Source organism: Erpetoichthys calabaricus, chromosome 7 (genome assembly GCF_900747795.2).
Source record: "Erpetoichthys calabaricus chromosome 7, fErpCal1.3, whole genome shotgun sequence".
NCBI lineage: Eukaryota > Metazoa > Chordata > Cladistia > Polypteriformes > Polypteridae > Erpetoichthys > Erpetoichthys calabaricus.
The window spans coordinates 165,468,974-165,489,885 of NC_041400.2; the positions used below are offsets into that span (position 1 = coordinate 165,468,974).

The 20,912-nt window shown below is 38.0% G+C and overlaps 1 protein-coding gene across 2 annotated transcripts in view; it reads left to right on the forward strand.

The window, feature by feature from the left end:
• Window positions 1–20,912, forward strand: part of arhgef28a (Rho guanine nucleotide exchange factor (GEF) 28a) — a 281,479-nt gene that overhangs the window by 14,924 nt on the left and 245,643 nt on the right. For both annotated transcript variants that reach the window (XM_028805674.2, XM_028805675.2), the window contains exon 2: window positions 16,143–16,186. In XM_028805674.2, the coding sequence (XP_028661507.2) occupies window positions 16,154–16,186 (33 nt within the window). In that variant the 5' untranslated portion in view covers window positions 16,143–16,153. The remainder of the gene's footprint in view (window positions 1–16,142; window positions 16,187–20,912) is intronic.

The window sequence follows — 20,912 nt, forward strand, 5'->3', positions numbered from 1 at the left end:
AGTTTTATTTTTGCTTGTCTTCAGAGGTTACTGATGATAATAAGTTGGATGAGTTATTTAAAGCACAAAACATTTTATAATTTTACATACATACTGTTCTGACATTTAAATATGCCAAGCTTAACCGATGCAAATGAAATGAATCATTTGAATATCTATGGAAAGGGGTTCAAAATAAAATATTCAAAATACAAGTTTAGTTTTTCATTTTAAAAGAATAATACATACAGTGCATACGGAAAGTATTCACAGCGCATCACTTTTTCCACATTTTGTTATGTTACAGCCTTATTCCAGAATGGATTAAATTCATTTTTTTCCTCAGAATTCTACACACAACACCCCATAATGACAACATGAAAAAAGTTTACTTGAGATTTTTGCAAATTTATTAAAAATAAAAAAATTGAGAAAGCACATGTACATAAGTATTCACAGCCTTTGCCATGAAGCTCGAAATTGAGCTCAGGTGCATCCTGTTTCCCCTGATCATCCTTGAGATGTTTCTGCAGCTTCATTGGAGTCCACCTGTGGTAAATTCAGTTGACTGGACATGATTTGGAAAGGCACACACCTGTCTATATAAGGTCCTACAGTTGACAGTTCATGTCAGAGCACAAACCAAGCATGAAGTCAAAGGAATTGTCTGTAGACCTCCGAGACAGGATTGTCTCAAGGCACAAATCTGGGGAAGGTTACAGAAAACTTTCTGCTGCTTTGAAGGTCCCAATGAGCACAGTGGCCTCCATCATCCGTAAGTGGAAGAAGTTTGAAACCACCAGGACTCTTCCTAGAGCTGGCCGGCCATCTAAACTGAGCGATCTGGGGAGAAGGGCCTTAGTCAGGGAGGTGACCAAGAACCCTATGGTCACTCTGTCAGAGCTCCAGAGGTCCTCTGTGGAGAGAGGAGAACCTTCCAGAAGGACAACCATGTCTGCAGCAATCCACCAATCAGGCCTGTATGGTAGAGTGGCCAGACGGAAGCCACTCATTAGTAAAAGGCACATGGCAGCCCACCTGGAGTTTGCCAAAAGGCACCTGAAGGACTCTCAGACCATGAGAAAGAAAATTCTCTGGTCTGATGAGACAAAGATTGAACTCTTTGGTGTGAATGCCAGGCATCATGTCTGGAGGAAACCAGGCACCGCTCATCACCAGGCCAATACCATTCCTACAGTGAAGCATGGTGGTGGCAGCATCATGCTGTGGGGATGTTTTTCAGCGGCAGGGACTGGGAGACTAGTCAGGATAAAGGGAAACATGACTGCAGCAATGTACAGAGACATCCTGGATGAAAACCTGCTCCAGAGCGCTCTTGACCTCAGACTGGGGCGACGGTTCATCTTTCAGCAGGACAACGACCCTAAGCACACAGCCAAGATATCAAAGGAGTGGCTTCAGGACAACTCTGTGAATGTCCTTGAGTGGCCCAGCCAGAGCCCAGACTTGAATCTGATTGAACATCTCTGGAGAGATCTTAAAATGGCTGTGCACCGACGCTTCCCATCCAACCTGATGGAGCTTGAGAGGTGCTGCAAAGAGGAATGGGTGAAACTGGCCAAGGATAGGTGTGCCAAGCTTGTGGCATCATATTCAAAAAGACTTGAGGCTGGAATTGCTGCCAAAGGTGCATCGACAAAGTATTGAGCAAAGGCTGTGAATACTTATGTACATGGGATTTCTCAGTTTTTTTATTTTTAATAAATTTGCAAAAACCTCAAGTAAACTTTTTTCATGTTGTCATTATGGGGTGTTGTGTGTAGAATTCTGAGGAAAAAAATGAATTTAATCCATTTTGGAATAAGGCTGTAACATAACAAAATGTGGAAACAGTGATGCGCTGTGAATACTTTCCGGATGCTGGGCAAAAACCCACATCTTAAAAAGCACTTTGATGTTAATATTTCAGCCGTATTGTTAGTGCCACAGCTTATTTTTTCTGATGTTTACATTTTACAGTTTTATAACATTTTCAGTAGACAGAGTTGTCACCTAGTCTTACAAATAATTTATTTCTCCTATTTTAATTTTTAAGTAATTATTTAATTTTGCATGTGTAGTTGAGCAGTCAACATAAGGCCGTTAGTGTGAATGCTGTTCATTTAAGAAATTTAGGACACTCTGTTAAAATACATTATAGTTAAAAATTCTTAACTTAGGTGTCACATTAGCGCACACTGATTAGCACTGCCATATTACTGATACAGCATACTAGGTTAAAATCCACCATGTGAATGTGGATTGTGGTTTTCTTCTCGGTACTCCAGTTTTCTTCCCACATTCTCAAAGCCTTGCAGTTTTGGTTAAGTTGTCATAGTCTGTGTGTGTATGTGAGTGGACTCTGTGTTGAACTAGAACCCTGCCCAGGCCATTTTCATGCATTGTGTCCAGTACTGCCAGGATAGGCCTTTGCTTTATGTTTTGAATTTGAGTAAGCAGGTTTGAGAATGACTATGACTATTATTGGTTTGCCAGTGAACACAACATATTTGCTTTAAGAATACTTTGAACTGTTGCAAAAACTAAAGGATGTTACTAAAAGACCATAACAGACTATAAAGGTGAATAGTTGTATCAAAGGGAAAGGTGTCCTACAAAGTCCTCATTTTTCCCATTGTTGAAAGTTACATGATTACTTGAGAATTTTGTCTTATCTTTTTGTGTGTGCCACTGATTTTACTTTGGCAATCTGGACACCATTGAAATTTAACAGAAATGATGACAAATGTCTTTAAATATCATAGCACAAATGACAGACTTGAATTTGTCATATAAACAGGCAGAGAAATTGAATTTTAATTCAGTAAACAAAGTCAATTTTCCCAATCACAGTGGTGTAGTGGTAGCGCTGCTGCCTCGCAGTTAGGAGACTTGGGTTTGCTTCCCGGGTCCTCCCTGCATGGAGTTTGCATGTTCTCCATGCAAACATGGGTTTCCTCTAGGTGCTCTGGTTTCCTCCCACAGTCCAAAGACATGCAGGTTAGGTGTGTTGGCAATCCTAAATTGTCCCTAGTGCATGCTTGGTGTGTGTGTGTGTGTGTGTGTGTGCCCTGCAGTGGGCTGGCACCCTGCCTGGGGTTTGTTCCTGCCTTGTGATCTGTGCTGGCTGGGATTGGCTACAGCAGACACCCGTGACCCTGTGTTAGGATATAGCGGGTTGGATAATGGATGGATGGATTTTCCCAATTTCAATATTAAATTGAGAAAAAAAATATACTTCAGGTTGTTGTAGTCTACAATTCATCAAAGTTTAGCTAAGCTTCTTCTAAAGTGCAGTTTAAACACAGGGCATCACATGGCGCCCACAAGTTCGACTCTGGCTGTGTACTTGCACAGCTACTCTGAACAGTCAATTGCCGAACACAAGAGCAGCTGCAACAGGATGATGACATCCTGTGCATGAAAGCTAAACAAATGTAAACAGTTAAAAATTATTAACAGTAACAAATTTGGCACAATTATAAAAAAGTCATGTTAAATATATGTAACGTATTTTTGCAACAAGCAAGACAGAATGCCGAACAAATAAAAAGGAGTGGGAAATTTGTGCATTAAAAAGTTAGAATTTTTAGGAATTTGTAATCCCATAATGAATTTCTGAATTATATCAATTTGCTACATTAATTTCAGATTGAGTATGGTGATGTTTGTTCTCAAAACACCGAATAAGACACAGATGAGAGCTTAGCAGGCCTGCCTGTGTGGGGTTTCTTGAATTAATGTTATTTTTGTTGTCGACTGGACTCCTAGAGCTAATCACCAAAATTGGATTCAAATTAAGTCACCTGTCACTGTGAGGAAGTGGCACTAATCACTGTGCAACTATGCCAGATTTTATATGTAAAAGATTATTAAAAACTGACATTCAATGGATGATATGATTTTTATTTGATATTAGCTGTAATATTTATTTGTATTTGATTTGGAATCATTAGCAAAAAGGAATTTCTAAGGTGATGCTTTACAGAGATTATTTTATAACTGAAATTTATGATCACAGAAAAGACTTTAAATAGTCAAGTAGACAATGTCACAATTTCACAGTAAATCATGATTACATTGCAATATTAAGTTTTTTGTTTTTATTGTTAATGCTTTGTTTAGATTTTATCATTATTTAGAAGCATATCACTGATGTCTTGAAGATGTTGTCATTTTAGACATGGTTTCTATGTCGCCATGTCTTGCTGAGGTCGTGTGTTTGCTTGTGATGTCACTATTGGTCATGTGGTTGGTGGCTATCACATTTAAGGGAGGACAGCATGGTCAGTAATTGTCTGCACTTTGTTTCTGATAAATGAAAGTCCGTTTTTGCTGCATGAATATTAATTTTTCAGGCATTTTCTTTTCAGGATTTTTTGGTTTTGGTTTTAATTCCTGTTTATCTGTGACTAAGCATTTGTTGAAAAAAACTTGCTTCTCATTGCCCTTTTAAATATATGTCACTCACTTATAAAGCAAATGTCAACCTTTTTTATCAAAGGATTTAACTGGTGAACACAGGCATATCAGGTTAGTCATTTTCAGTGCACTTAGTCCTGAACTGGGTCACGGGTGAGGCTGGAGCCTGTCCCAGCCAGCACAGGGTATAAGGCAGGAAGAAATCCTGGACAGGGCACCAGTCCATCACATGGTGAACAAACACACACACAAACACACACACCCCAACCACACACTAAGGCCAATTTAGTATTTCCAGTCCACCCAACATACATGTCTTTGGACTGTGAGAGGAAATCGGAGCACCCAGTGGAAACTCATGCAGACATGGGGAGAACATGCAAACATGAAGCAGGGAGGACGAGGGAAGAACTCTGGTCTTCTTAATATGCATCAGTACTACCACAGTGCCTCCCCTACGCACATATTTTGAGATAAAACTAAATATTCTCTTCAGTCATAGTGGAAATGCCTTATTTCAGAAATCTAGGACTGTCCTAAAAGTTGTCATATTAGTGGTTTGATGCAGTGATTTAGCCTACCATTCAATTTAATTAATATATTTAAAAACACATACGACTACATTTTCATATAATGATAATGAAAGTTTGAAGGCTGTTCTTTATATGAAATTCCACGAAAATAAAGCATCAAGCTGGCATTTTGTAGGCCAATATTCTGCTGTTTTATATACACTACACAAATATCTCCAGAATGTACTTCATAGTCAAAAAAAAGCAAAATGATTATTGATGCATTTATCCACGGTCAGAGATATCCCTGGGTTGATGAGGCAGAGAAAGCTATGCAAGCTTCAATGTGTTAAACAACATAGGTATAACAAGTGAAACAAACTACTCCTTTGTTCAGTGGCTCTTGTTTTGGTGCAATTATGTTAAATGCACCATATCTGTTTCTGTTGCCACAGTTAATTTCAAAAACCAAGATTGACTGTTGTGATTGTGTGTGTAGTCAACAAATCAAAATTATAATCTTATGTAATTTAAACTTGTAAGACCTTTTCTGAACATATGTAATTTCCTAAAGAAGTTTATATTTTCACTCTTCACTGTAAGCTGACTTTAAAGTAAAATACTAATTTTCCTTTTATGTGATAAAGACTTGTTGCGTAATCTACACCTTTGTGTGAGGACATGTAAATTAATTTTTACACTTAAATATTGATGCTCCTAGACTCAAGTAACTATATTTATCCAGACAAGACAACTTAAAGACGCACATATGAAATATGCATTTGGAGTGCATTCTTTGTGTCGAAAAAGAAGTCACGCATATTTTCTTAGAAGGAAATATCCAGAGTCAGATTGAAGTCAAATTTAAAATCTCTGAATGTATAAACATCAGAAAGTGCATTAGGTCTATAGAAATAAATTATTAGTACAACCTTCACTCGTAGTAATTAATTCTGGACTTCTTGCTGTTGTATAGAAGCTATGCTGGCCATGTGAGTCTTACATAGCTAACTTAGTTAATTGTGCCTGGAATTCAGTAAGAGTCTATGGCAGTAAACTTCACTAGTACAAATTCAAAATATTTCAGACATTTTGGCAAGAGTTTTATGCATCAAATCCTTTAATGTACTTTGGTACATGTGCAGTAGTTTGCAAATTGTCAAGTATGTTATTCATAATTAATTACTGTTATAAATACACTAAACTTCTCATGATATACTGAGATATGAGATCCTTCTAACAACAAACCATTTCATCATGGTAACAGACGCTCAAAGTGAAGTGCCCACTTAAAAATAAAATAGTGATAAAACAGAATAACTAATCCAAAAGCAAAATGAATGTAAAAAATGTGAAACCAACTTCTATGTAGTTCAAAATGTAAATCATAAAAATGAAGGGTAAAAAATTAATTAAGTGCAGGAAAATAAACAAAGTTGCTAACAAAAAATAAAGGGTGAAAAATAAATTAAGTACAGCAAAATCAACAAAGTTACTGACTTTCAAATTGTAATGTTTTGAAGCAATAGCCAGAGTAATCAGTGGGTATTCTCCTTTCTATATAGTAGTAGCATTTATATTTAAAACTTTTTGTTAACAGATTATTTTGTTAATCAATTTTATTGTATGCAGTAGCTTTATATAAAGATATGCATAGCTTATAATTTTTTTAGAATACCTAAGCCAACATTATTATTATTTATTTATTTCTGTTTTAAGTGTTGATAAGTAATTGCAAAAAGTTAAATAAAAATCAGTGTAAAACGTTCATAAAAATAATGTTACACTGTTTGTGGACAACAAAATTAAAATGAATGACCAGAAGAATAAATTTGAGAATTGTGAAGAGGCGAAAGCTGTTGTCCTGCACATATTTCTTCTGAATTATCAAATGTATTTCTTTGTAGCTGGTACAGTGCTGCTTTGTATAATGACAGATACATTTCCATAGCCACAACATAATTTGCCTTTGTGCAAAAAGCTAATCTCCATGTTATTTTAAAAAGCAAATGAATTATGTGCTTTCATAAAAATCAGCTGTAAGAGAGCTTTAATGGATTTTAGTGCATTGCCACTGAGCTAGATGACACATTCAGTTGTAATTGTTGAATATGAGCTGTAAAATCTATTGATATCTCTTTATAAGTTGTAAAATATTGTGATGAACAGGGTGATTGTTTACTCCTCTCAGTCCCTCAAATGTGATGTGGAGTGAGGGACAATCTGTGTTGTGTAGGCTTACTGTCAATTTGTGTGCAATTTGTACATTTTTTGCAATCTTAAAAGTTTTTATTTCCTCTTAATACTGATGCTAATTTTTCAGAGGTTTTGTCCTTTATTGCATATCTTCAAATTTAAAAGTCCTTGAAAGGACAGATAATTAAAAAATGTATTGATCCAGAATTCATTTTTGAACTGCTTTCCAATTCAGTAATTTTTTTTTTTGAATAATACTTTAGTTTAGATACTTCAAAAATGCATTTCTTAGTTTTTTACTCTTATGTAACATGATTTTACACAGGTTTCTTTTGGTCTTCATAATGCTTACAAAGCATTGATACAGTGGTTATTGACCTATGCAATGTGACCTTCTAAAATAACTTCGCTTTGAAATGATCAGAAATGGCTTAAGTGAGACATATTTCCCTTGATATGGCATACGTCAGTATAAGATATGTGAACCCAACATTCAAAAGCAATTTTGCCAGTGTACCAATGGCTATTAATATGCCACACTGCACTAAGATTACTAACCAATTTACTGATGCTTTACATGCATAATTAAAGCTAAAAAAAACCTCTCTTAAGGTCTTGTAACATAAAAGTATATGAGTAATGGATGCATGTGCAGTACCTAAAGTAAAATGTTACCTTTTTTGCATATGGATATAGCCTGCAGTACACACCTGAACTTAACTACAGTCTTAACTCCTATTAATTAAGTTCTAGGGCATCAGTTACACAACAGCAAGACACTGACCACTAACACACCTCAGTAATTTAATCTACTGGGCACTCCTCCTATAATAGGACTTGTAATGCTATCTTCTGAAAACAAATCCTAGGTTTGAATTTTAGCATTGGATTGATAGAATTCTTGCAAATTCAACTCCCAGGTTTGTATTTTAACATTGGATTGACAGAATTTTTGAATTTTAGTTCAAGGATCCGGCAAAGTGTAATTTATTAAAAGTTGGAAATTCTTGCTGTGCTGCTTTTTCAAAACAAAATATCTGGTAAAGCTACCTGTGGACCAGGCCCCAACAAACTGTGAATGATTATCATGTTTTTTCACATTGATGTCATTATCAAATGAGTCGTGAAAGGCGATATGTGAATAAATTCAAAAATTCCCATTAAAGTGGTTGTTCTTTTATGGTTTTTGTCTTCCTTTTGTATGCATTGATTGGGCACAGTTTGGTGGATATTATCTTCAATGTAACTTAACTTCTTGTGTAGTGATTTGTGATTTGCTCTGAGCAAATATTTTGTCAAAATCTAGATTCAAAGAAGAATGCCCTAACTTATGTTTTGGCCTCAAGCCCCTGGATACTCATTAGTACTCAACACCTGCAGTAAAGTAACTTTGCAAGCTCAGACACATGCCCCAGCTTGTGAGCAAAAATTAGCCCCATCAATGACTCCGATTGTGTTGGAGAAAGTGTGGTTTGAAAACGTGAAATGGCTTTTAGATTGTTGTGTTTGGTTAATATGAAGTTCATACAGCAGATGACCAAGTATTAATACCTGGTTTAAACATGTGAGTCACATTTGCAGAAAAAATGCCTTTGTCTAAATGTAACAAGAACATTTTGAATGTTAACAGTTTAGACCTTTTTCACTTGATTAATACAGTGAGCAACAATTTATAAAGCTGTGAACCAATGGTGAATGTTGATTATTGTGTTTTCCTGTGCAGGAAAAAAGGCAGGATTAATTAAGGATACTTTTCTGTGTACAGGAAACCCTGGTCTGGAGCGTGTTGTACAACCAGCTTGTTTACAGGAAAATACATAAAGCGTGTTTTGCTTTTTCATATCCTGCTTTTAAATTTGGCCTTTTATAGAGTCAGTTTTACATTCTTTTTAAAAAATGTGGATGGAACTAGGAATGTAGACTGTTTTTTATTCACATTCCACATCATGAACAGTCCCTTTTATTTATTGTTTCAGTGATACTTGATTTGAAATTAAACTGGCACTGTAAAGATATGAAAAATTTAACATCATTTAGATTGTTTATCAGTCATTATGACATATTTCTGTAATTCTATTTTGGAATCAGTTTTGTATTTGACTGTTTTTTATTTTCTGGCATTCATTCTTACCACAATACTAAGACAAGTCATCAGCTTGATTGAATAGTCTATGGTTCTTAATTCATTCAGTCATAATGAGCCAACAAACTGGTCAGTATGTTCAGTCCTATCAGAATACCCATGCAAACATAAGGTGAGCATGCAGGTTCCTCATAAGGGACATCCCACCTCTGAAACACATACATAGGCTGACTTACTTGATACTTTATCCATTATGTTTTTTTGAACCCTCTTCATCCAGTTCAGGATAACTTGGTGTCAGAGCCAGTCTACTTCATATTATACTGAAATAATATTGTTAGATTGTGACATCAGAAGCATCTAAGCCTATATTAGTATAATGCAGTAGATGTGATTTTTAAGTAGCCATAAATCAGATACTTAGAAATATTTACCATTTTTTGAAATTTCTGTCATCTACACCAGAAATTTCTTTAAACTAATTTTAAGAATACTCACTTCAAGAGGTTGTGCATTGCTCATCTTTAGACGTTCAGTGCATATGAAATTTGTGTATATTTTCTGTTTTGTTATATTTTTTAATAATATATGGGTTAAACATTATGACAAGTTCACATTACAAGCTGCATTGCTCAGTTACGATTTTTTACTCAGATTGGATTTGCCTCTCTTGATGGTTCACATTCATGAGTACAAGTAACCTGTATCTAGCTGTAATGTGAATACATCTGTCCTCTGAAACGGTGTGCATGTGCACATTGATATGTTAGTGCACAAGTCATCAACAAGAACTAAAAACTTCATACAGTATTTGTCAGATGATACACAGTATTAAAACCAACAAAATGAACACGTTATTAGCTAATGTATGCATTGCATTTTGCTCTAGATGACGGCAAACAGTTGATTAACTGTATATGATTAGGTCGAGAAAGCGAAAAAAAGCCAGATGGCTAGCTTATGCTGTTTTTGCAGCTCTTAGGGGATCTGCTGCACCAAAAGATGTGTTGGTACGAGAAAGGAGACAACAATAGTGGGACTGAGACTGTTGCCACAGCTGAAGCTCTTTTCCAATGATGTTTTACTGCACTCTTGACTGTTGAAGCCATGTGCATAAGGAAAAAACCACATAAATTCCAATCTGACTGTTCTCATTCATGTTGTATGGCCGCGAATTGGATATGTTTCCAACCTAGGACCACATTAGTAATTCTAATCAGATTTGAAAAGTTTGGATTTCTTTGTTCACACAGCCCTGAAAACATTGGACTTTTGTCAAAATAAGGCAAAATTGGATTCGAGTCACTTCAGACAGGCAGTGTGGATGTAGTCAAAAGAAGATACTTCAGACTAGCAAGAATGAGTTTTTAAAAGGAAAATAACTTGATTATTTTTAAACAAATTCTTGTATCATGTTTACAGTCTGTTGTTATAAGAAAGCAGTACTTAAGATTATTTGAAACAAGAAAGCCCGCGATTCGCTAGCGAATCGGAAATCCAAGAATGGCAGTCAGTTTCTGTTCCGTCCGATATTTGGATGGGTGACATATCATGGAGGGTGGGTGCGTCTGGGGAAATGTCATTTAATTCAATAAGCATATCTGTACTAAAGCGGTTTCGTTTTGTGGAGACGTGATTCTGTTGCCTTTGCTGACACCGACTGCTGGCAGAGTGGAGCACAGCAAGTATAATTTACAGGTTGTGGTGTTCGTGTGCCAGCTACTGAGTCGGGGAAGCCGCTGGGTTTGAGTCTGTGACCGTTATGTGATCTATATTACTGGCACAGTGGATTAGAGAAAGTGTAGTGAACAGGTTGTGTTGCCTGGGCGCCACCTACTGACTTTGGGAAGCCGCTGCGTTTGACTCTGGGGCGTGCGCCACGGTGCAACATTCGCCTCGGTGGGAAGCCGCTGCGTGATGAAATATCATGGAGGGTATATGCGGTGGTGTGGGCGGTTGCGTCCTGGCGGCTGTACAACCTGGCGTGCACGCTTTACCTCAGGTGTAGTTCACAGGTTGTAGGCATGGTAAAGTTTCCATTTAATTCAATAACCGTATTTGAACTAAAGCGTTTTCTTTGTGTGGGTGCCCTCGTTCATTGTTTGTATCCATACGGGCTCGTTTACAGGTCGTAGCCATACGGGCTCGTGTTTGTATTACTAATCGTTGAGCTCCCTCCATTTCGATACGTGCCTCCTTTGCCTGTGCTGTGTCAAAAGCACGTTGTGGGCACGCTCATAGTTTACAGGTGGTGTTGTTTGGGCGCTTACAGGTTGTGGTGTTTGGGCGCCACCTACTGACTCTGGGAATCCGCCGCGTTTGACTGTACAGGGTGTGTTATTTGGGCGCTCACAGGTTGTGTTGTTTGGGCGCCACCTACTGACTCTGGGAAGTCGCCGCGTTTTGGGAAGCCGCTGCGTTTGACTCTGGACTCTGGGGCGGGCGCCAAGGCCGTAGTGCGCATGCGCCTCGGTGTGTCCGCCGTGCATAAATTAACTGTGGTTTAGTAATATAGATAAAGCCTAAATATTGGAAGTTTGTGATAATCTAAAAGAGCTTGAAGAAAAAATAATTAGCTGTGAACACACAACTAATTATTAACTTATAATAACTAATAATGTCTTATATTTGTTTATTTTTAAGTTACCTAAATCAACAGTTACAAGCATAAATATATTAATTTAATGACAATTGAATATTTGTTATAATCTGTAAAATATCCAGAGTAGAATCATCTTATTAGTAACTATGTGAAACTGCCTTATTTGTGCTGCTAAACATTATTCCATTTTTGCAATGAGTTCTTTAAAACAAAACATAGTGGAGTCATTAATCAAAATTTGAACATCTATTGGAAAGAGGTTAGAAAATTGATTGCGGACAGAAAAAATGGAATTGGACAAAAGCAAATCCCTTTTGTCTCTTCCTTTGTTCTTTCCTTTATTTTTTCCTAATTTGTAAATTTGTACTTTGAATATTTTGACATCTTTGGTGCCATTCTAGGTTGGATGGTTACTGTGGGAGCCTTCCTATTCATTACATTTATACAGTGCACGCTTTGCACTTTTTTCCATTCAGAATTGTGAAAAGAGTCAGAGAAGCTCAGGAGTATGCAGAGGTGGTGAATGGAGTGGAGCAAGATAGTAAGCTTAGATGTGACTTTGTGACTTACAATTTACAAACTGGAGTCAGAAAGAAAGTGCTTTACACAAGATTTGTCCTTTGCTCCCTATTTTTTCCTTGTACTGCAATGTTTACTACTACAGTACACCCCCAAAATTCGAGGGGGTTACGTTCCTAGAGCACCCGTGAATTGTGAAAAAACGCGACTTTTGGATGTGGTTAAAAAATGCATTTTAAATGCCTATTTTTATAGCTTCAATCCTAAATACAGTATGCCCCCAAATCACTTTAATTTTGTTGCAAACTCAACTTAATACATTAATACATTACTGTATCACATGGCAGCAGTCAATCAGCAGCAAGGAGAAATGAATAACACTCTCGGATTGGCTACTTTCACCATCCCAAACCGCGTTTTCCTCAGCAGTTGCTTCCCGTTCTCTCTACAGCACAGTATTGTCACGAAAAAAGCCATAAAAAATTGCGGAAGATATTTGCTAACAAACAATAGTTAGGTTCTAAGGAAAAATCCGCGAACGAATGAGTCCGCGAACCCTGAACTGCGAATTTGCGGGGGTCTACTTTATTTGTGAGACTGTACTTACTGCAAGTGGTTTGTCGCTTGTTTATTAACAAAATAATGACTGTCTAAAGCATAAAAGCCAAAATCTCACTATGTCAGCGTTAGACTGTGTAATTGCTGCACATTTTTGAGGTGATTTAGGAGTCAGGTTGGCAGGTCCTTTGTGATATGTATGTTTACAGTTTTCTCTTTTGTTTTATTTCTTTTGTTTAGCCTTACTGTATATTCTATATGATTTTTAAATTGATCTGTCAGAAGCTACTGTGGCACAACTAAACAAGAAAAAACATTTACTCCTTAGCTAGCTCAAGTAATTTTAAAATTTGCACAATTTTCTTTTCGCATATTGTCTCAAGTGTCACAAGATTTTTTTTAAAAACCTGAATGGAAAATGATGTCACCTGACCTGATGTCACACGTGTTTGGTTTAGTGTTAGAAAATGGCTTACAAAAACATGTTGTTTAGACATGCTAAGGAGGAAATACTTTTGGTTAATATTCATGTTTGACTTTTACATGCATATTCAGAGACCTGCTTTTGTGATAGCAGTGTCAGGTGAGGGGTACAGCATATTAAAGATCGGCAAACAGACATCAGCTTGGTTCACTGCAGTTTAGCTCTGTAGGGGTCAACACACAAAAAAAACTGATAATCCCCACAGAGAGAAATAATGTGTGACAGTGACAGAAATGTCAGCAGAAATCTGAATAAAACACCACATGGTTAAGGTGACAGTTGAAAATTTGAAATACCTGAAAGCTTGTTTCCCAATGGAGGACACACTGGCAGACAGAGAACTCCAACATTTTTCCTTAAAAGTTCTGGAATGCTATGTTTTCAAACAGGATGGCTTTCTTCACAGAATTGATGGGTAATGACATCTGGTTTCATCAGTTTGATATCGAAACCATATGACAGAGCCTGGAATGGCATCATAATGCACCTTACCTAACATTAGCAAACTGAACATAGTAACCTTACACTGCAATTTTACATGAGTTGTGTTTTGGATTGTTTAGTGATACATACTTTTTTGTCATCATCTGAATCCATACTGCCTCTTGTTACATTGCAGAATCTCTATTTTGTGTTGTGTGGAAAATTTTTCCTCCAGGCAGTAAAAATATTATCCTACATGACTATGCACAACCACATACTGTTCATCTGTTGGAAGAGAACTGAGGAAAATGAATAAGCTCTTTTCTTAGATGCAAACTACAGTTTGCAAAAACTGTCTGTAAAAATCAGATGCGAGTCTGACATTGTGAGATTGTTGAAGCCGTAAAGGCAACAGGGAGTTGTGTTTTGTACACAGCTGAATTGGGAGTTGCACTGATCTCAAAATCTAAAAACGTAAATGGACAAAAACAAATGGAATTAAATTAAACGTATAATCAAAACAAAATCCAAAAATACTAACTACAGTATTCAAAGTTTAAAATGCAAAAAATTTAATTCTGAAATTCAAAATACCAAATTTATAAAATTTCCAAAAAAACAGAAAAAAAATCCAGAGTACTAAAGAAATGGGACACAACTAAAAAGGAGATCCAAAAGAAAAACCCAAGATCCAAAATACTAAAATTGAATCGGTAAGAAAGTGCCAAAAATCCAAACCAGAAAGCCTAATCTGAGAGTCAGAAACCAAAATGAATTTTCAAAGCACAAAAGGGACAGACAGTCAGACACAGATGTTAATGGTGTTGAGGCAGTGATTGTGTGACCTATAAATATTTTCTTTATTCTTTATGTATTAATTTTGATACATATATTGGGGATACCCTTTAACGTATCTCTTGGGTAATAATAACTAAGCACACAAATGAGCTCTAAAATTCTGTAAATTAGGGTATGATTAATCATGTGATTACTTAGTAATTTATGGACAACCTTAAATGTAATATGGGATATATTTATAGCATCTTTTAGCAACTCAAATCAAAATAATAACAATGTGGAGAAAACAACTTTTAATGGCAAGGCTTTCTCCTTCTAACAGCAATTTGGTGGTAGTGAAGATTGAGGAACTAATCAGGAATTATGGGAACATATTCAACACTTGCCTTGACATCATCTAGCTATCGTGCTGAATCATAATTTTATGATAACAGATTTATTTCTACTGAAACAGCCATAAACCCCTTGCAGCTGAAAGAAATGATGCATTTTTATGAATGGTGTGGTCATTAGTGGACTGATATGAAAGGACCTGTCTCTAAACCATGAATATCCAATCCAATCCAATTCAATACCCAGTTTGATAACATTTTGAGTAGCTTTCAACGGAAAATTATGAGATTGCCACTGTTCAAGAGCTGACCGTGGTTTTAGTTGTTGAGAACTCAGTTCAATTCAGTTCTGTTTATTTTTGTATAGTGGTCTTCACTGAATAAGTTCACAGGCAGATACAAATGCAAATTTTATAAATCATTACAACAATATTATAGTTAGCTTCAGTGAAATTTGCACTGCATTGTATTGATTTATTTTGCTCAATCATTTTCAAAGCTTACATTAATAAAGAATTATTTGCATAGCAGTATGAATTACAACAGATAATGCAGACTCATGGTTCTTTCAGTTGAGAACACTCAGAACAAAGAGTTGTGCATGAAGCGAATAGTATAGGAGTTTGCTGAAAGGGACACCTGGAGAGTACAGCTGAAATGTGTCAATATGTGGTTTAGACTAAATTTTAATTTCACAATGGCATACGGGGCACTGTGTCAGTTTTATGGTTAAGTTCTGTTATTAACTGGCTGCTGTGGCCTTGGTCATTTATTGACAGCACATATACTCACATCTGAGTGTTTAAGTGGGTTCCACAAATTCTAGCAGTGTTGATGAAGAATCCAATTGGTAATGAGGTTTTCTTTAGATGTGTACTTGCTTCAGTAGTGCTTCAAATACTACTAGGAGCACTTATATAATTTGTTACTTAGAAAGAGTAAAAATTTAACTGACTCTATACACATAAAATAATGACCCTATAACCTCTTAACTTATATAAAACATGAACATCCATTCTCATATGCTGTGTAGAAGTCTCTGAGGATATTATGTCACACTGTTAGGTCTAGCTCATTATGTTTCTGTCTTGGGTTTAAGACACCATTTGTATATATATACAATCAAATGAAAATAAATAAACATAAACATTGCTTAAATATGTGAGTATATTACCATTCATTGATTTGTATTTTGAATATATCTAACTTTGATCATGTTCCTTGTTGTTTGCAGATGACAAAGCAATGGAGTTGAGCTGCAAAGAAGTGCCTCTTTATGTAAGTTGATTAGATATGGCATCTAATTCCATACTCATGTCATGTCATTTTATAATGTTTCTCAAAAATTATTTGACTCATGATGGAAACATCTGGCAATGTGAATACATAATCACAAAAAACACCAACTCATTTAACCCAACATAGTTCATCCAATTTCTATTGTGTCTAAAATATTGACAGGACAAGTTTCAAGGATCTACTTTAAATTACTGTCAGGATGAGAGCCAAGATATGTTTCTAATCTACGCTGTTAGTATTAGTATTTATCCTTGTTAGTGTTCTTCTTGCCGCTGTCTCATGAGAGACAAAGTGATAGAGCCTGACAGAAGTGCTTCACTCTAGCATCTTGCATTTTGCCCTCATAAAATGAAGTTTAGTGATTTGACCTTGGTATTATTTTTGGATTTTTCTCTTTTGCTTTGTCCATGCCCTGCCTGTCATTTTATGCTCTTGACCTTTGCTTACCTTTGGCTCTTTATTAGTGTTATAATATTACATTACAAAAAACATGATACAGAATAATTGAGTATACAATCAGTAACACTATATTTCATATCAAATTCAGCTTTTAATGTTGTGAAGTTTTGTATTGGCCTTTGATTTTGAATAATTTTTGGAATTTTTATACATAGATTATTTGTTGTTTATTCATTTTGATGTTTATATTATATTTATTTATATGTTTTTGATCCATCCATCCATCCATTATCCACCACTTATCTGAGGTCGGGTCGCGGGGGCAGCAGCCTTAGCACGGAAGCCCAGACCTCCCTCTCCCCGGCCACCTCCTCCAGCTCCTCTGGGATGACCCCGAGGCGGTCCCAGGCCAGCCGGGAGATATAATCCCTCCAGCGTGTCCTGGGTCTGCCTCATGGGCTTCTCCCAGTGAGACATGTCCGGAACACCTCCCCAGGGAGGCGTTCAGGGGGCATCCTTACCAGATGCCCGAACCACCTCAACTGACTCCTCTCAATGTGGAGGAGCAGCAACTCTACTCCGAGTCTCTCCCTATCTCTAAGGGAAAATCCAGCCACCCTGCAGAGAAAACTCATTTTGGCCACTTGTATCTGCAATCTTGCTCTTTCGGTCACTACCCAAAGCTCATGGCCATAGGTGAGGGTAGGATCGACTGGTAAATCAACAGCCTCGCCTTTTGGCTCAGCTCTCTCTTCACCACCACAGACCGTTGCAGAGGACCGATCCGTCTGTCGACCTCCCGCTCCATTCTTCCCTCACTCGTGAACATGATCCCGAGATACTTGAACTTCTCCACTTGAGGCAGTAATGTGTTCCCAACCTGGAGAGAACATTCCACCCTTTTCCGGCTGAGAACCATGGCCTCGGATTTAGAGGTGCTGACTCTCATCCCATCTCATCTCATCAGCTTCACACACGACCGCTCCAGTGAGAGCTGAAGGTTACTGTACGATGAAGCCAACAGAACTACGTCATCCGCAAATAGCAGAGACGAGGTTCTGAGGTCACCGAACCATACCCCCTCCGCTCCTTGGCTGCGCCTAGAAATTCTGTCCATAATACATATGAACAGAATCGGTGACAAAGGGCAGCCCTGGCGGAGTCCAACCTCAACAGGAAACGAGTCTGACTTATTACCGGCAATGCGGACCAAGCTCCTGCTCCTCCTATACAGGGACTGAATGGCTCGTAACAACGAGCCTTGTACCCCGTACTCTCAGAGCACACCCCACAGGATGCCTCAATGGTCAAATCCCTTCTCTAAATCTAAATCTCTAAATCTACAAAACACATGTGGACTGGTTGGGCAAACTCCCATGCCCCCTTCCAGGATCCTGGCCAGAGTGTGTAGCTGGTCCAGCGTTCCACGGCCGGGATGGAATCCGCATTGTTCCTCTTGAATCCGAGATTCAACCATCGACCGAACTCTCTTCTCCAGCACCCCCGAATAGACCTTACCGGGGAGGCTGAGGAGTGTGATCCCCCTAAAGTTGGAGCACATCCTCCGGTCACCCTTCTTAAAAAGGAGGACCACCACCCCGGTTTGCCAATCCAGAGGCACTGCCCCCGATGTCCATGCGATGTTGCAGAGACGTGACAACCAGGACACCCCGACAACATCCAGAGCCTTGAGGAACCCAGGGTGAACCTCGTCCACCCCAGGGGCCCTGTCACCACTGAGCTTTTTAACTACCTTGTCGACCTCAGCCCCAGATATGGACGGGCTACCCCTGGAGTCCTCCAGCTCTGCCTCCTCTAAGGAAGACATACTGGTGGGATTGAGAAGATCCTCAAAGTATTCCTTCCACCGGTCAATAACGTCTGCAGTTGAAGTCAGCAGGGCCCCATCTCCACTATACACAGTGTTGGTGGAGCACCGCTTTCCCCTCCCGAGGTGCCTGACGGTTTGCCAGAACCTTCTCGTTGCCGACCTAAAGTCTTTTTCCTATGGCTTCCCCAAACTCCTCCCATTCCCGGGTATTTGCCTCAGCAACAGCCGATGCTGCCACACGCTTGGCCCGCCGGTACCCCTCAGCTGCCTCTGGTTTATTGTTTAATGTTTAAATATATTATCATGGCACTGTTTTAAATACATTTCTTGCTGCTCTGCAACCATTTTGTGATATTTTAGATGCTCGTTACCAGTCATTTGATGGTGGAGGTTGTGTTATCTTGTTCTGCCTATAAAACATGATGGTGTACATCTTCTGATATCTCAGGGTTTTAGCATTTGTGAATAATAATGATATCTGTAACTACCCAAGGCAGTGTTAGGATTTTTTTTTGTTTCTTTTTCCAGTTTTGTTTTCCTGCTTTATAATTCAGCTGTATTTTCTTTTCTGGCTTTAGAACTTGTTATTTTTTCCCTATTTTTCTGAATATCTTTTAACCCTATTTGAACACCTCAGCCATCCAGTTGTTCTTATCCATTATCACATCTGGAGATCTATTGTGTGTAGGATAATCCAATATATAGTTGCCAAACCAACAAAGTGGTTTCTAGGTGGTACACAATGGAACACACACACAAAAAGTAAGTTGCAAGCATCATAGTAAAGCGAAAGCCAAGAAGCAGAAAAAGAGAGTGAGAGAAACCATTGAAGTTACAATTAAATATGTGTTTCTACTTAGAAGGCTGTAAGGATTTCCTATTAGAGCACTGGGAAGGATGCTGACTCTGATGCTGTGGTATTAAATGAAAGAGCTATTAAAGAACAAGAATGATGAGAAGAACGGTCTTCAATTCAAAAGGCTTGATTTTATTATAGCTTTCTTAACTGTAGTGCATGACAGGATTTTCCAGAAATGGTTTATTTAACAATATTTTAACAAAATAAATGTAAAAATATTTTTGGGTTGTTGTGAATGTATTACTGGATAAATATATATTATGTGACACATGTAATATGAGACTGCGGTGGGCTGGCCTGCCTGGGGTTAGTTTCCTGCCTTGCGCCCTCTGTTGGCTGGGATTGGCTCCAGCAGACCCCCGTAACCCTGTAGGATATAGCGGGTTGTATAATGGATGGATGGATGTAATATGAGATTTGTTTACTGACATTTTGATTTTGTGGCATACCTTTCTATTGCATGGAGAGCCATGGGGAATAGGAAGCAGGACTGGGGAGGAACCCATGGTGGCTCCAGAGAGAGACTCGAGTGATGAGGGAGAAATGTGTTAAAAAGACAGAACCAGACAAAGAAAAGGGAGAGATGTAAAAGAGCAGGCATGCAGGTTGACAGGTCAATGGTTGAATTATTTTTATTTTTTATTTTTACGTCCCTGTGATCCAGACAATGGGCAGCGATAGGGTACAGTTTAAAATAAACAGCAGTTGACATTTGGAAACTCACAAAGAAGAGCGGTCATTTGTAGGTTATTCAACTGTCATCACATTTAGTGAGTCTACTTCACCATGTCATGGAAATGTTCGGGAACGTCATCAAACTCTGCAAAATGTATTGAAGCCAATGGGGAAGGAAGAACTGAACTAGTTTTGAGTGGATTATAATAGTGTAGTGGTATTTTAAGTAGCCCTTAAGGCTAGGAAACTGTCTTCCAACTATGCTAGCCCAAGTATTGTGGCCAAAAATATGATCTGTTCTGTGAGGAAGCAGCGCCCGCCATCAGTATTTTATATCAGGTGGCACCATGCCTCAAACAACAAAAGACGCAGAATGATCAATAACTACAAACAAAATACAACAGATGGCTACAAACTAGCAGTAAATAAAAAAAAAATCAATACGCTCACTGTGTTCCAATCTTGGGGCACACATTTTCCATGCCACGAAGCAGCATTGTTTGAAGCAATGTCTCCGGGCGTCATTTTATTTGTATCCTATGTATCTGTGCAGATGCTTCACACTTATTTCTACCATTAGTAAGAAAAAAATGCCTTGTAAAGTAATAAATCCTTCCTTTTTATTATTTTACAGGTTTTCCTGTTTTTTCTGAGGAGGGAAAGGGGAGGGCTTCTTTAAGGCTTGTTCTGACTAGTAGTTGCTGGCACATGGCTAATTATGAATGCAAATTAGCCATGCAGTGCTGCCAGCCTATTAGTGTTATATATCAGGTGGCAGTTCTCATAATTTTTTAATTATGGTCAGCTAATAAACTTTCCAAATGAAAATACAACAAGTTTTCATTTTCCATCCATCATCCAACTCGCTGTGTGCTAACTACAGGGTCACGGAGATCTGCTGGAGGCAATCCCAGCCAGCACAGGGTGCAAGGCAGGAAACA